Consider the following 17,430-nt stretch of genomic DNA (forward strand, 5'->3'; position numbering starts at 1 on the left):
ACAATGATAGGTTCAGCTGCATCCATTTTGCATCTTCTGCCTTTGCTTGTGCCACGAGCAGGTTTGTTGTCTGAGACCATCTTCTCCTTTTTATTGGGGGGGGGGGGGGGGGGGAGAGGGTTGCTATAGCAAGTGTCATTAAAAGGGCCTCGGGTGCATTCATGACTGCGCACCCTTGGAATTCGACAAGTTGACATTTTATATTTGGGCACCGGCACTTAATATTGTACAAATAGAGCAATGATTTTAACACATCATTAATCTAACCTATCAGAAAATGATTCTTGTTTCCCTTAGCTAAATTGATCCTGTTTGGTCACCTGTCCATTTACAGGTTGTGAAATTGCTAAGATTTATTTTTGTACGGAGTAAAAATGCAAATAGAAAAATATCAAGAAGGGAGTCTTGCTCTCAATCAGCAATATAGATGCATACCAACAAACAAATACCCGTGCATTAGCAGTAGAAAAGAAGCAGAAACACATGGCATTTTAAAGATTGTGTGTGAAGTTTATTGGTGATATAAAACTTCTTATGGGTCACTGGCTTTTCAATGACTGTTCTTGCATCTTATCTAACAATTTTCTTGAGCATTCACAAGCATATATAAATTAATCTCAACAGTGTTTTTTCCGTATGAGTAATGGAGCCTTTATCGGGTGAAGGTGTGCTGTACTATGTTCTGTAAGGACCTGGTACATTTGTAGAAAAGTGGTAACACAGGGGCCACCCTCGAATAAAGAGTGCCCATCATCATTAATATTCAACTAAAGCAGTGAAATGGCAATCTTCACAAACTGTTTCCGAAAAGATTCCGGAGTTATTTGGATGAGTATATGGTTAGTACTGTTAAAAGTAGTATTCAGTGATATTCGAATATCACAAATTTCATTGTACAGCGAGGTATATAAATCAAAATATCGAGGAGCACAAAATTGGTACTTATCTAAATGTATCTTAGGCTGAGTAAGTAGACAAAATATAAAATGAATACTTAAAATGGAAGAACGTTCATGAGTTATTTAGAGTGAACCCAAATTTGGAAGCTTGCTTACATCATTCTTTTATTTGAAACATAGGTTTCCAACTGTTATCTGAAATATTTAACTGGTTGTATGCTTAAAAGTGGATTATCTTTCAAATGGGACTATAATGATTGAAAGAGTTTACTAGGTAAAATTGCATGTATGTCCCAATGTGCGACAGACTTTATCTCTAAGTTTATATAGTGTTGCTCCCATTAAAGTATGTGTTACAATATGTAGATGTTGGATATTCACTTAGCAGCAGATTAGGAAATCAAATTAGAAAGCCTTAAATGGTCTAGGTAGATGTCTATCAACAGACATAACCCAAATAGCTGTATGAAACTCAACTTGTAAATAATGAAAGTTTGTACAACCATCTTCACAGTTGTCACAGAATTAAACACATGAATCCATGTTATGCATATTTCCACCTTAAGGTAAATATTCCCCACTTTATTGTTCACAGTTTTGTACAAATATAAAAACCTTTAGTTGAAGCAGTATAATCACCCTCTCTAGGTAAAGTAGTAAGCAATAGTCATGAATAAGTGTCAATCTACATACCTAACAGACATATTCCTACATTCTGATACCTACTTGATCTTTTGATTGCTTACTTATTATGTTGTAAATTTAGATTGTCTGTTGATGCCTCCTGGGGCTCTCCTTGTGTTTTTATTCACCAAACGCCCTGGACTGCCAAAGAAAATAATTTAATTTAGATTAACAGCAATATTCAATCAAACTGTGAGCTCCTAGATAGGTTCTTGGATACATTGTGTGTATTACAGGACAATTGGCTGCTCCTTCTGCTGGTATGTAATAGCCGAGAACTGCCTCTTTTAAATCTAAAGGTTGATTACTAACTTTCTACAATATTTCTACAGTAATATGTGATTCTTATATAAAAGTCTTCACACCAGTTGAAGGGCCTGTGCAAGAATATTGTTAGATCTGAAAACTCTATTGAAATTAACATGCACTTCTCGATGTTTAGAATTATTTCTAGATTAAGGTTAAGTATGAGGTCTATGATTAATTAAGCTAGTGATTGATAGGGGAATTAAGTACCACATTTAAAATAAATCATACACCAGTTCATCCCATTTTTCTTGAGCTAAGCTGAGCGATCTGTTTGATGGTATCTCTTTGTATTCTTAAATAACCATAATGTTTCTTTCATAATTCTTTGGACCAAGTTATTTTTGGGAATTTTTCCATATAATTTCTGCCTTACGCCTTACTGTGAAATTAATTGCATATATTTTATACACACAGCTGTGTCCCGATGTGTCAATCAAGTATCGGTAACATACAAAATCCGCTCCACCACAAAGAACTACATAAATCCTCTGACTTGCGTGATTTCTCATAGGTCTACAAACACTACATTGCTTCTGAGCAAGATCTTTACCATACCGTTGTTCGGACAGATACTTAATTGTGGTTCTGCTAGATATTGTCATTCCACAAGAATAAGACCAGTGACTGGAGACCCCATCAGGGTAGAATGCTTTTAAAGGGGACATCTGGTGAATGAAGCACAGTATGTCTACAGAGCACATGTCCTAAAACAAAGCAACATTCTATAATACTTATTGTTTGTGACTGTTATTGATGTGGAACTAGATTAAAATTATTTTTTCCAATAAGTTAGGCTGCCTTTGGACTACACCTACCCACTGAGGATTCCCTCAAATGGGGAGCTCTGTTGTGTGGAATCTTAAAGGGTACACCTACTCCAAATTACCCTCCTCCTTTACAAGAAGAAGAAAGCAAAGTTTGTCTTTTTTTGTAGGCATCAGGAGATGTACGAAGAACCAGTTCCCTATTGACAAGATCTTTAGTGCCATTTCGTCCATGTTTCCTGAAAACGGCTTTCCAGAGGAAATCAAAGGAAGGTAAGAAAATATTATTTACCATTTTCGTATGTAGGGCATTGAGTAAAGATTGGCTTTAACAGGATCTAAAAAGGGATTGTGAAGTCCCAACTAATAGAAGTCTCAGAAGTTTCCGGCTAACGTGGTTAATGCTATAAACAGCCAAAACCATTTTCAGTCTGTTGTTTCACTTCAACAGTGCAGGCACAGAAGGGAAAAATCAATATCTTGTGAGTTTCCTTTGAAAAGTTTTTAAAATAACAATGGTTTGCATTCCTACTTGGTCATCAGACTTCCGTCACTGTAGCATCTTTAAGGAACTAAATGCCTTTTCCCACCAAGGCCAAAGACTGGCTTGTGGTAACAACTCTCTCATCCATCCATGGAACTCCAGACTGGTATGTGATTTTGTTTGTGGCAGAACTGAGACTTTGAGCTAAGTACAAATGATGAAAATGTAGGCAAGGACCATAAGACAATGTCAGAGTTGTAAATAAATTGCTGAAAATGTGGGTTCCCATCATGCAATAGATACTACAGTTTTCTAAGTAATCTGGCTAAAATGAAATTGTGTTTACAGTCTGCACAAAAGGGGCACTCATGAAGATATGTTATCATGTTCAAGCTATTCTGTGAGTGTTAGAGAGTCCTGCCACCCAAAACATTCATTTACAACTGGGTGGGAGGAAATAAACTGGCTTGATTTTTACTAAGTGAGCCACACTGACCCTTCACCCCCACTGTCAGTGGTTTGGGTGTGAGAGTTTTACACAATGTACTGAAGGGGCACTTGTGTTTGGCAAAGAAGACGAATCCTGCTGGTGGTAGGAGTGGGGGTTGAGAGGTTGTCCCAGTAGGACTCCCTTCCAGGAGACCTAACTGGTTCAGAGAGGCAATATATACTTAAAGTTACGTCAACCTTATAGGCTTCAGACCGCAGTAGTGCGACTAATGACAAAAAATGTATTGACTTAGATTATGAAGTTTTTCCAAACGCCATATAGAAAAAAGTCTCAGACACTAAGGAAATATATTTGAGATTAGGTTCACACAACAAAGCAAAAGCTCAGGCCTCAAATAATCAAAGCACTCAACAATACAAAACATTGGGCCTGATTTAGAACTCGGCAGACAGGTTACTCCGTTACTATGGTAACCGATATCCCGTCCGCTGAAATTAGTTGTAATGAGATTTATATTTCGGCGTACAGGATATCCATCTCCGTTGTGATGTAGTAACCCGTCCGCCGAGTTCTACATCACGCCCCTTGTCTTCAAATATCAATTTGACATTTTCTGAAGGTATACACATTTTATTCCTAAACACTAACATTCCCTTTATATGTAAGATAAAAAAAAAGGTTTTTGTGAAAGATATCCTCTGACTCCCTTATGGCACTGGGAAACCATACTACCTTGGACCAATAGCTTAACAGCGCTGTACTTCCCAGTAGCAGAAAACCAATTGCAAAGCAGTTTTTTTTCCCCAACTTTATTTTCCTTTTAACATATAATTAACAAACTTTAGGATCATGGTGGATAGTAGTCCATACCAATTACATAACATATAGATTGGTTACTATGCTCAATCATTTATCCATATCTGAAAGAGACACGTTAGTGATAGATTCCTTACCTTAGAATAATCCCCAGGCATCAGACTGGATCCGGAAAGCTTTCGTCAGCAGTACCCCTGTGCATCGATAGACGTCGTCGTACGGGTCCGTGTGCGTCGTTGGCGTCGTATTGGCCAAGATTACGCCACTGGAACTACATAGACGCGCCCACGCACGCTGACGTCAGTTCTTTCTTTTTCCGCGCCAGCAAGCGCAGATCCGGAGAGAGCGGTACCCCGTCACTTGTTGACTTAAGTATTTGTTTGATATAAATTGTAAGTAAACTTACTCCTGGTGCATAGGGATGCCCGGTTTCAAGCTTTGCAAGGCCTGTCCGCGCACGATGTCGCTGACAGACCCGCACCGTGAGTGTCTCTTCTGAGAGTCGTTTTCCCACTGCCCGGCCATGGCCCCAAAACTTTGCGGGAGCGGTCCTGAGAGTGGCTGGAGGCCCGGGAGTCGGCCCCACGTCATTCCAGGGCCCGGTTGCAGAGCAAGCACCATCATTCTAAGTCTTCGCACTCGTAAGCAGGTAAGGCGAAGCACAAAAAGTCATCGAAACGTCGCCGCTCTACTTCCTCCCCTCGCCGGTCACAAGACACAGCTGAGGGGGCAGGTGGCACTACCCCTGCGGCTCCGCCGGAGTCTAAACAGTTACTGTTGGCCTACCCACCTTTCCCGGGTCCATCGGCGACTCGCAAGAGTTCGTGTCTGCAATGGCACGTATCCTCGGGCCCCACTGTTCCGCGTTCCTCAACGTTGCCAGCTCTGGCCCCGACGTTGACGCCCAGAGGCCTCCATGGCTCCGGCCGGGGCTCCCCGTTTTTGCCGGTGGACCCCAAACGGCCCCCACTGACATCGACGTCGCCGACACTGATGCCGGTGGCGCCGATGCCGACAGGGACAGACGCCAGCATCGACTTCTTTTCCGACGCCGAACCGGTGCTGGAGGGATGTCTCCCGATGCCGATCCCAATGCCAATGGGGGACTTTTACCCTTTTCTTCACCCACGTCCTCGTCCACTTGTGGAGGAAGGGGAGGACTGGGAAGGGTTTGAAGACCCTCTCGCAGCACAGTGCGAGTCCGTTCCCGACTGGGATGAGAAGGTGGAGGCCGGTGGCCCGGATTAAACTCCGGCGCCTGGTTCACCATCCCCTTCAGCTACTATGGAGGGGAGTGGTTCCTTTTCTACGGTGCTACGTAGGGTGGCCGAGGCTCTTGGCCTGGAGCTCCCTACAGTGACTGTCAGGACTAACCTAGTGACTGAAGTGCTTTGGCCAGCCTCTTCTTCTACAGAACCGCTATTGCTGTTTAATGAGGCACTTACTGATGTGCTTCTGGGCACTTGGTCCGGGCCCAACACAGGTGCTCCTCTGGATAAGGTTGTGGGCCGACGCCATCGCCCGGCTCCGGGCGACCCTGCCTTCCTCACCCAGCACCCCACACCTGAGAGTTTGGTGGTTCAGGCCCACTTCCTGAGTGAGTTTCCTTCTGCTCCACCAGACAAGGAATCCAAGAAATTGGAGCAGTTTGGCAAGAAGATTTATTCTTCTGCAAGTTCTGGACTGCGGTCTGTGAACACTGCATGTCTCTTGGGCTGCTATTCCCATTCTGTATGGGATGCGGTTGAGCAGGTGCTACCACAGTGTCCGGTGGTGGCCCGGACAGTTCTCTCCCGAGCTCTTCTGGAGGGGAGAGATGAAGATAAGTTCACTATACGTGGCGGTCTCGATACCGCTGATTTGCTGGGTAGGGCGATTACCACAACGGTGGTGTTACGTCGTCATGCCTGGTTGAGGATGACTGGCTTCTCTGCAGATGTCCAGAATACTTCGATGGACATGCCCTTCGATGGCATCCGCCTCTTTGGTGATAAGGCGGATTCCACATTGGAGCGTTTTAAGGACTCTCGGGCCACGACCAAATCCTTAGGCCTTTCGGCCGCACGTACTCCTTTCACTTCTAACTTTCGTTCCTTTCGAAGCTCCGAAAGAGGCGTGCAAACACGTTCATTTCAGAACAAGCCTGCGCAGCAACAGTCCCAGCGGATCTGCGGACGTGGGGCTCGCAGAGGCGGGTCACGGGGCCAACGTGCGGGTCAGTCCACCAACACCCCTGCTGCCAGTGCCTCCACACCTTCCTAGTCTGGTGTTTCAGGCCCACCAGACGCCAGTGGGGGGCAGGATTCGTCATCACCTCCCCCACTGGCGCACCATTACATCAGACAGGTGGGTTCTGGAGATTGTTCGAAGGGGCTACCCCCTCCCCTTCGAGTCTAAGCCCCAGCCATGTCACCGCAGATCCACTGTAAGCCGTGGACCCTATGTCAGGAGGCTCTGTGCCATTCACAAAACCGGCCTAGCCTATCTCAACAGTCGACTCTCCTTCTACGTACCCAACCGGAAACTCCGCTCCGCCGACCACGGTCCCACGCATCCGGTGTAGTCTAGTTCCTATTATCCCAATAGGCTCTGCGCATTGGAATAATACCTTCAATAGTATAGACCTAGGACGGAGGTTAACTAGGTCTTCTACTGACGATATTAGACTTAAAGTTTTGTGTTTGCCAGCTAGTTCAGAGTTCACTAGAAACTTTCTCGAATAGGCAAGGAGGATTTTAACCTCCCTGGATAGACAAGAAGGGATTTAGTTTCTGACAACCATAGAACATGACAAATTTGCTCTCCCCTAATCAAGAGTGTATCTCTAGAGTCGTGTGAAAACAAAAGACAACTTATTTTACTCAGTCAGTTCAGTGCATTCTTAGTTTCACCAGATTGTAGAGAAAAGGAAGAGACGGGCGTGTTCAATAAAAGATGTTATTTATTGATCAGTCTCTTTTCTCGTACAAGAGAAATGAATCGATATTATTGCAATACTTATGGTTAAGTAAAGTGCATACAATAAAAGCAGAATTATAAAATAATACTGTAAAAGCATTGATATGGTTTCTAAGCCATAAGATATTTAAAATGGATAAAATAGATACATACATATATACATTTGACTAATCGTACTCAACTGGTGCTTCTAACTACGCCTACCCCAGTGTACCTGACCTAAGCCTAATACGTGGGCGGGAGTAGATAAGTAGCAGTTTAAGTTAAGTTGGTTTTGCCAAGTGTCTGACTCAAGAATTCTCTGTAAGGGGTTATTCAGTTCTGTACCTGAGATCTAGAATGGTTGAGGGCTGGTATCTCTCGTCTTTGGTCTTGATATTCCAGGCTGCCTGCAAGGGCTGCTTGTCAGCGCCGGAGCTGGATTTCTCGGCAGGAGAAAGCAGCGTCTCGTTCTCAGCGCGTCAGGAAGGCGGGGCAGCGCCAGCGGGGTCCGCTCTGTGCTGGCCTCTTCGGCAAGTCTCGCTGCTCCGATCTCGTCACCACCGCGTGTGTTTGCTTAAGGCAATGTCGGTAATATTTATACCTGTAAGGTGCCGAGATTGACGTAAGGATGGACATAGATACGTCAATAAGGATGTCATACGAACTGGTCGTTAGCACATTCTTTACTGAAGTTCTCGGTGAAATCAAAACAATGGCCGCAGGGATTTTCCCAGGTTGTCATAGGTTTGATTTGTTTTGAGAACTCCGTATGCCTTATCAGGGGCTGAAGGAATAGTGCTTGCCTAATTAGATGGCAAGCGTTATGACCTAATCAGATAACGCGTTCCTGTGCCGTGGTGTGGCTTAATCAGATAACGGTTTTTGCATCGTGGGATGGCTGCTAGTTAATTGTTAACCAGAACAGGGTCAGGAATAGGGGGATCGATACAGAACCTATAAGAATACATCACATCCACTCCACGGAGACTATGTCCATGTTTACAAATCTAGGCATAGTAAATACACAGTGACGTATGTGTATACCGTACCACCCCAAAATACATCCATATGCATTTCGAAATTATGTAATACACGAGAAAAATATAATCATAAGCACTATATGCACATAAGCAGTAGAAGAATGCTAAATTAATCGCGCATATTTATACATCATTATTAATAAAATATGAAAATAACACATGAAATGGCTCTTAATACAGAAGAAAAAATGCTAGACCATTTCATCACAAAATAAAATATCCATGAACATGCCAGAAGGCAGCTAATGTCTCTAAAGTTCCTAAAATAGAAATTTAGTTCTCTAAGAATAGTTTCTACTTTAAGCAGAAGATAAGTGTCCTGAAAAACTATAAAATATTTTGGGGATTGTGAAAAAATCTGCTGTCCGTAGACTGGAGAAAAAATTGTTCATGTTACTTTATCATTAAAGTTGAAGGCCAAATTCAGGGTGATGGGAATGCCGTGTGCTAGCTTGCTCAAAAGTCATTATTTCTGCTCTGGTGAGAACATCATATCATTTAGACTGTCGAAAAAGCTGTCAACAGCTTCCTGTGAAAGTTCCACTAACTCGGAAAAAGTGGTCACCATGCATTCATGAACATGATTGCCTCCATTGATGTTTTGATCAGCATAGCTGACAGAAGGTCGTACCCGATCGATGCTGCTTTCATCTTGAACCTCACTACCCCTCAATCGTAGTGGTGAAGTTTCCACGAATGCCGTCATCAGGATTGGTAGCCGCTGGGGACAGCACAATGCATGAGCCGTGACCGGAACCAACAAAGTTTCTGCATCCATTGGCGCATCCAATTGTAGCGTCAGACAGGTGTCCAACACGCATTCTTCTCCGCATAGCAAGCACCTTAATACAGGTAAAACACATCTTTGCCACATTGGTCTAAATGAAAGAAACCAAGTCATGTTCAGGTCTCTAAGCCGGGATAGTCCAAGGATTTTAGATATCCGGTCCCGGTATCCAATGGCTAGGATTGTTTCTTCCCTTGTCGCAGGTGTTTTGTCTGTGACACGGTCTGCCATAGCGAAATAACAGGATCAAAAATAGGATTCCTGCCACTAGTCCCAAAAGGAGAGGAAGTCCACCAAAGATGGAATGGACGAAGTCCGGAAAAATACCCAGAATGGCTTTAAATGGTGTTAAAGCCCCCGAAAACACTGTCTTAAATACATTTGAGACTCCACTGGTATCAGAAATATTTAAGATTTCGTTCAGGATTTCTGCGAAATGTATGGGGGAATTAGTTGATAACAATGAATGAATCTCTGCCGTTGTCCTTGCAGCTTGGAGATCATACGTTTCTTTTGATGACGTGAGCCTGGTCGGCGTCTGAAGGAGCACTGTTTTCATTCTGCTTAAAGTATCAATTCGAATAGAAGCAATTTTCAAATTCGGCCATAACCTTGCCTCCCTGTCTGGCATTGCGCTGGGGAACAATACTCGTTCACAGCACATGACCTTCGCAGTCGTAGTTATGAGATAAGGTTTTCCGGGCAGCAAACTACAACATCTGCGGTCTACAATTATAATGTAACTCCCGTTCGATAGTCTCCTAAAGAATGGTTCTATTTGTGTTGCAGGTGTGCCTAGCTGGTGGCATGAAAGGTTATTTGAGGACCCTTCACAGGCTCCGTGTAAACTAATACCATTACACAGAAGTGTACCGCTTAGTGACATCGCACAATTATTGCATGGTCTTCGTATCTGTCTTATTTGACAATTTGAAATAAAATGTTTCTGCATTACTTGTGTTGAACCCTGAAAAATATGAATATTTGTCATAAAAAGTTCTTGAGCTACCTTTTGGAGGGGTTGCACAGTGTTCCCATTGATTATAATTTAAAAAATGTCTAGGTTGTGCAGATTTATGCAGATAATGGTTACCAAAGTGATTATAGCAGAACATCTTATCATAATTAGACGAACCCTGCAAATAATCATGTTTTGTAAATTTAGCAGACATCACTAGGTCAGACATCATATCATTAATACTTTCAAAGTCCCAATCATCAGCAACTGAGCTTGGTTTTACAAAGTCACTCAATGAGATCTTGATTTGATGTGGATACTTCAGGATTTCAACTGGACCATAGATTTCATAATCAGTATTGTCCCATGCTACCCCACCGGGTATAGGATTGGCTGTGAAGTTGACTGAAGAAAGTTCTCTTTTCTCGACGTGTGAAGACGTGTGTGGTTTGAGGACCAAGTTGAGTTCGAGGCATGTGGGCTGCTAAATTCATATCTTAGCATTAGATCGCCGCCTAGTGTTGGGTCCGGATGATCGCACATTGTTGTCCTGGAAGAGTCTTCGAAGTATCCTGAGATAGGTGGCTCCTCCCCTGGACTACAGTGCGCATGGGCATCGGCTCCATCCCCAGATTGTTTTTTTCCGCCATTGGGTTCGGATGTGGTCTCGACGTCTTTCTGTCGAAACCGAGAAAAACTAACTTTTAGCGGCCAAAAGGCCTCGCTTTTTTTGCGTCGGTATTGTCTGCGCACGGTCTCGAGTCTTCCGTCTCTTGGAGCCGGAATAAGCGGAGTTTTCTTTCGCTCTTCGGACTTTGAGGCCTTCTCATCGCGACACGACTGCAAACTTTTCTGAACATGGAGCGGAGCCCGTTTAAGTATTGCCCGCTCTGTGGGTCCAAGTACCCACACATCGATCTACACCCCGTCTGTAACAAATGCCTTTCGCCTGACCACGACGACGGCAAGTGCAAAGCCTGTGCACAGTTCCGGTCTAAGAAGACTCTCAAGCTTCGGCGCGCGGTGCGCATGGAAGCTAGACAAGCGGCCCCGGATCCGGAAGACATCTTCGGCGACCAGGAAGAAGAGGACCAGGGTCATCATCTTCAAATCTCCCCACCCGAGACGGAGGTCGAGGCGGATCCGGTAGACGACGACGGAGTCGTGGGCCAAGGCCTTGAATACGTCGACGAGGTAGGAGACGACGAAGAGATTTATGGGGCCGCGGCGGATAGCTCAGGGGAGAGGATACCGACCGGGTCACGGGATCGCCTGTAGGCCTTACCCAAGACCCAGTGACGCAAGCCACAGCCCCGCCTTCTGGCCCGGCCACGGACTTACTTGCGGAGCAGACTGTATCGAAACCGAAACCGAAACCATCGGGATCGACTACATCTAAGATGGCCGACCCGAAAACGAAACCGAAACTTAAGGACTCGAGTGTCCCTAAGATGGCTGCCGTGCCGGCGAAAACGACTGTACCCGCTACTCCATCGACTCCGTCGACCTCCGGTCCGCAGAAGTCGAAGAAGTCCGTCGATTCCGCTGCTGCAAAATCGAAATCGACGCCTGAGGAGGGATCCTCTAAGAAAGATGGTCGGCACGGGTCAACAGCTGCGCCGCCGTCCAAGCACGCCAAAGCCGGCTCCACGGAGGCTACGCAGGCGCACGGATCGAAGACTGGCACGTCTGCGCACCGGTCCCAGGAATCGGGGTCGGTGTCAGCGGGATCCGCGTCAAAAGCGCACAAGGCCCACAAAGACGTCGGATCCGAGGGAAAGGTCAAGACGTCCTCGTCGGCGCCAAAACCCACTGTGAGTGAGACGTCCCCCATCGCCGAATCACTACAGAGAATCAGGGAGAAGGCCTCTGCTCCGTCGGCTCCGATATCATCGCCGCAGGCGCAAAAGGACAATCCAGCAAAGCCTTCTGGCAAACTTCTCTTTATTTTGCCGCCGAAGGAGGCGCCGAAAGCCTTTTCCACCAAATCGGCACCAAAGACGACGGTTTCTTCAACGGCTGGCCCACTTCCACGTCGGGTACTCGAATCAGAGGATGATTCAGAGCATTTCATCGACGCTGACACAGGCAAATTGACCCTCTATAAGAGAAAAATCACTTCAGAGTCAGTGGACTCATATGTCATCCCACTGAAAAAGAAAAGGGTGCCCCTTGACGCTTCAGGCCTCATGGAACAAATCCAGCCTCCTCCAAGACGGAGCCCTACTCCCTCACCAGAACACTCTGCGGGTGAGGAGTATGATGAGGACGAGCAATACAATTTCCCTATCAATGAACCAGATGCACAACCGGATTCATATGATGACACTGGTGACCAGGGCACCCAAAGTGTGGGGCATGACCCGCAGCTTTTTAATGCACGTGCATCCCCAACTGAGGATTCAGCAGGTTTTCATGCACTAATTGAGAGGGCGGCAGCCAATCATGATGTGGACATGCATGCTGACCCGGTGGAGGAAGACTTCCTTTTCGACACATTTTCAGTCTCTGAAAGGACAGTAAAGACGCTGCCTATGCTTAAAGGAGTCCTCAAGCATGCTGGGGACATATTTAAGGAGCCTACCAGAGCACGAGTGGTCAATCCACGTATTGAAAAGAAGTACAGACCTGCACCTGCAGACCCCCATACATTCGGGGACAGTTGCCACTGGACTCTCTTGTGGTCGCCAATGCCAGGAAACGTGCCAACTCCCAGACGACGGGTGAAGCTCCTCCCCCGGATAAGGAGTCCAAAGTGCTAGAGGCAGGGGGCAAAAGAGTAGCTGCACAGGCCGCAAACTTTTGGCGCATTGCCAATACACAAGCACTCTTAGCACGTTACGATAGGGCGCATTACGACACCCTAGAACAGATTATACAACACCTGCCTCCAAAGTTCCAAGAAGGCACCAAACTGCTTATTGAGGAAGGGAAGCTAATCTCAAACGCAGCCATCAAGTGTGCACTTGACGCCGCAGACACAGCTGCTAGAGCTATCAACACTAGCGTTATGCTGAGACGACAGGCGTGGCTCCGCATCTCGGGGTTTAAACCAGATATTCAGACAACCATTCTTAATCAGCCAGTCAATCCTGATAGTCTGTTTGGTCCAGATGTTGACACCACCCTAGAAAAAATAAAAAAAGACACTGAAACTGCTAAGTCCATGGGGGCCCTACAGTCACAACAGTTTCGTGGCGGCAATTTTCGTCGCTCAGGTGCACGTGGAGTCACCAGAGGACAAATGGGTCAACAATCTCAGTTCTCAAGAGGTGGAGCACAATCCTCGTTCACAAAACAGAACAAGGGAGGTTACAGAAATAACAGCAACAGAGGTCGCGGCAGAGGAAACAACAGCTCCCGCTCCTCTACCCCAAGCAAACAGTGACTCTCTGTCGCTGCCCCCCGACCACTTAACACCTGTCGGGGGGAGACTGCAGCAATTCCTGCCCGTCTGGAGAAACATCACCACAGACAGGTGGGTGCGACAACTAGTCCAGTATGGTTATTGCCTAGAGTTGAAATCCACTCCACCCAACATCCCGCCAAGGCAAAGGCCTATGTCCGCAGAGCACTTGCACTTATTGCAGCAGGAAGTAGTGGTGATGCTGCAAAAAGGCGCAATCGAGCTCGTGCCGGTGGGAGAGGAAGGCACAGGGGTATATTCCCTGTACTTCCTTATTCCAAAGAAGGACGGATCTCTCAGACCCATTCTAGATCTACGTCCACTCAACCTGTACATACTATCAGAACACTTCCATATGCTTACACTGCAACAAATTCTTCCCTTGTTAAACCAAGGGGACTTCTTAGCAACCTTAGATCTCAAGGATGCTTATTTCCACATTCCACTACACCCGTCCCACAGGAAATACCTCAGATTCACTATCCAAGGCAAGCATTATCAGTTCAAAGTCCTACCCTTCGGAGTGACCACAGCCCCAAGAGTGTTTACCAAGTGTCTGGCGACAGTAGCAGCGCACCTCAGGAGGCAGAACATTCATGTCTACCCCTACCTGGACGACTGGCTCGTTCAAGCCAAGTCGGAACAACAGTGCGCCGCGGACATGTCAACTACCATTCACCTCCTTCACGATCTGGGCTTCTCGTTGAACTACCCAAAGTCGCATCTTCAGCCGGCACATGTCCGGCAGTTTCTAGGTGCGACGATCAATACCCTGACGGCCATGGCTCAGCCAAACCAAGTCAGGATAGACAGCATGCTGTCTCTGATCCAAAAGTTCAGACCACAACACTCACTTCCAGCGAGAGTGTTCATGCAGTTGATTGGCATGATGGCCTCCTGCATCCTCATAGTCCCTCACGCACGGTTGCATATGCGTCCGCTCCAGGAATGCTTAGCAACCCAGTGGACACAGGCTCAGGGACAATTGACAGACCTAGTGTTGGTTACCAGTCGGGCATACGACTCTCTGCATTGGTGGACTCCACACAACCTTTGCAAGGGCCGACTGTTCCAGGAGCTAGTGCCACAAATTATCCTGACAACGGACGCATCTCTCCAGGGATGGGGAGCTCATCTGCTCACTTACACAGTGCAGGGACTATGGACGACGCAGCAACAGAAGATGCACATCAACTATCTGGAACTGATGGCAATCTTCATGGCGCTCAAGTCCTTCATTGTACATCTGTGCAACAAGGTAGTGTTAGTCCGGACGGACAACATGACCGCGATGTACTACATTCAAAAGCAGGGGGGCACCCACTCGCCACAGCTGTCTCATCTGGCTCAGGGCATGTGGAAGTGGGCCATTCAGAGGAACATTTTCCTCATGGCAGAACACCTCCCGGGCAAGGACAATCAGATGGCGGATCTGCTCAGCAGATACAGCCATCAAATGCACGAGTGGGAGTTACACCCATCTGTACTCCACCCGTACTTCCAGCAGTGGGGTCATCCGGAGATAGACCTGTTTGCCACAAAAGAAAACGCAAAATGCCAACACTTTGCCGCCAGGTTCCCTCACCCACAGTCGCAGGGCAATGCGATATGGATGAACTGGTCAGGCAAATTTGCGTACGCTTTTCCACCAGCCCCTCTGATACCGCTGGTCGCGAGAAAGCTAAGGCAGCACGCGATGACTCTCATCCTAGTTGCTCCAACGTGGGCGCGCCAAGCATGGTACACCACGTTCCTCGAACTCTCAGTGGTGCCGCATCAAAGACTGCGCCTCACGCCCAGTCTTTTGACGCAGAACCATGGAGAAATTCAGCATCCAGATCCGCAACAGCTCAACCTGGCAATCTGGCTCCTGAAGTCCTAGAGTTTGGATACCTTAACCTACCTCCGGAATGCATGGACATCATCAAGGAGGCACGGAAGCCAACTACCAGAGCATGCTATGCTGCGAAATGGAAGCGTTTTGTCATTTACTGTACAGCCAATGACATCAACCCGCTAGATGCATCTATCCCTAACATCATTTGCTATCTGTTGCATCTTTACAAGTGCAATCTAGCGTACACTTCCATTCGGATACATCTATCCGCCATAGCGGCTTATCTTCAGAACAGGCGGCATCTCTCTGTCTTCAGAGTGCCTGCCATTAAAGCTTTCCTTGAAGGTCTGAAACGAGTCATTCCCCCAAGAACACCACCAGCTCCGGTGTGGAACCTCAATGTGGTCCTCACCAGACTAATGGGACCACCTTTTGAGCCACTGCACTCGTGTGAACTCCAGTTCCTAACGTGGAAAGTAGCTTTCCTAATCGCTATCACGTCGCTAAGGCGTGTTAGTGAGCTGCAAGCGCTCACAATCCAAGAGCCATTCATTCAGATTCATCCAAATAGGGTAGTGCTACGTACTAACCTCAAATTCCTTCCGAAGGTGGTGTCACAGTTTCATCTCAACCAAACTATTGACTTACCGGCATTCTTCCAAAACCCACAAACGGTGGCGGAAAGAATGCTCCATACGTTAGACGTACGGAGGGCGTTGATGTACTACATAGACAGGACACAACCCTTTAGAAAGACAAAACAACTTTTTGTTGCCTTCGCACCACAACACAAAGGCAACCCTATTTCCAAAGCAGGAATAGCCAGGTGGATTGTTAAGTGCATCCAAATATGTTATCAAAAGGCCAAGCGCACTTTAACGATACCCCCAAAGCGCACTCCACACGCAAACTGGGGGCATCCATGGCTTTCCTAGGAAACATTCCTTTAGAGGATATTTGCAGAGCAGCCACGTGGGTTACACCACATACCTTTACAAAACACTACTGTGTTGACGTACATTCCAAGCAGCAAGCAGCTGTAGGACAGGCTGTTCTCAAGACACTCTTTCAGGTTTCTGCAGCTGGCACGGGCAACCGCCGCTGATGGAGGGACTGCTATGTATTCTATGCTAAGATATGAATTTAGCAGCCCACATGCCTCGAACTGAATATGCTACTTACCAGTATGCATCTGTTCTTGGCATGTAGGGCTGCTAACATTCATATCGCCCGCCCTCCTCCCCGGTGCCTGTCGCAGCTGCAGATATACTATTGTATTCACTTATTAGCATGGACATCCTTTACACTTTTCACTCCATCTTCTGCCACAATGGCGAAAAACAATCTGGGGATGGAGCCGATGCCCATGCGCACTGTAGTCTCAGGATACTTCGAAGACTCTTCCAGGACAACAATGTGCGATCATCCGGACCCAACACTAGGCGGCGATCTAATGCTAAGATATGAATGTTAGCAGCCCTACATGCCAAGAACAGATGCATACTGGTAAGTAGCATATTCATTTTCTGGCTTGCTGTGTCCATTTTAGCATATTTTCCCTCAATGAAATGTCCCAAACATAGTACCATGATGAGCCAAAGTATGAGGATAAGTGCACCTAAGGCCACCCAGAATTCAATCCATGGAGAAATCAGATAGGTTTCTTTCAGTTCTTTAAAAAGTTCCTTAGCATTGTTTTTAAAAGTTTTTGATGGATGCCTAGTTGATTCGTTGAGATCTTCTGAGGAATCATTGAAGTTTATGAAGTAGCCTGATGCTGTTCTGTCAATTGTTCCAATTGCTTCAGGATTACTGTTTGTTTTATTAGTTTGTTTTGTTGCAGCAGCATAGTCATTTGTTACTTCATTGTAGATTGGTGTGTCTCTGCTAAATGTTTTTATTTGGGTTTGTAGAGGTTTAAGTTCCATAGCATTGTTGCATAGTCCTTGTTGTTGTTCTGTAGGTCTTTCGAATGTGATTAGCCTCTTAGATTGAACCTCTGTATTTGTAGCAAACTTTGGTGTTCTACTACTTATCGGGAGTCCACTTGGCCTA

The 17,430-nt window shown here is 46.1% G+C and overlaps 1 protein-coding gene across 2 annotated transcripts in view; it reads left to right on the top strand.

Moving 5' to 3' along the window:
• The window catches only part of EZH1 (enhancer of zeste 1 polycomb repressive complex 2 subunit), a 278,927-nt gene that overhangs the window by 185,167 nt on the left and 76,330 nt on the right, over positions 1 to 17,430 (top strand). For both annotated transcript variants that reach the window (XR_013594997.1, XM_078645362.1), the window contains exon 9: positions 2,827 to 2,929. Coding sequence is in view for 1 of the 2 variants with exons in the window: in XM_078645362.1 (XP_078501488.1) it covers positions 2,827 to 2,929 (103 nt within the window). In the remaining variant the exon portion in view is untranslated. The remainder of the gene's footprint in view (positions 1 to 2,826; positions 2,930 to 17,430) is intronic.

Source organism: Lissotriton helveticus, chromosome 5_1 (genome assembly GCF_964261635.1).
Source record: "Lissotriton helveticus chromosome 5_1, aLisHel1.1, whole genome shotgun sequence".
Classification (NCBI taxonomy): domain Eukaryota; kingdom Metazoa; phylum Chordata; class Amphibia; order Caudata; family Salamandridae; genus Lissotriton; species Lissotriton helveticus.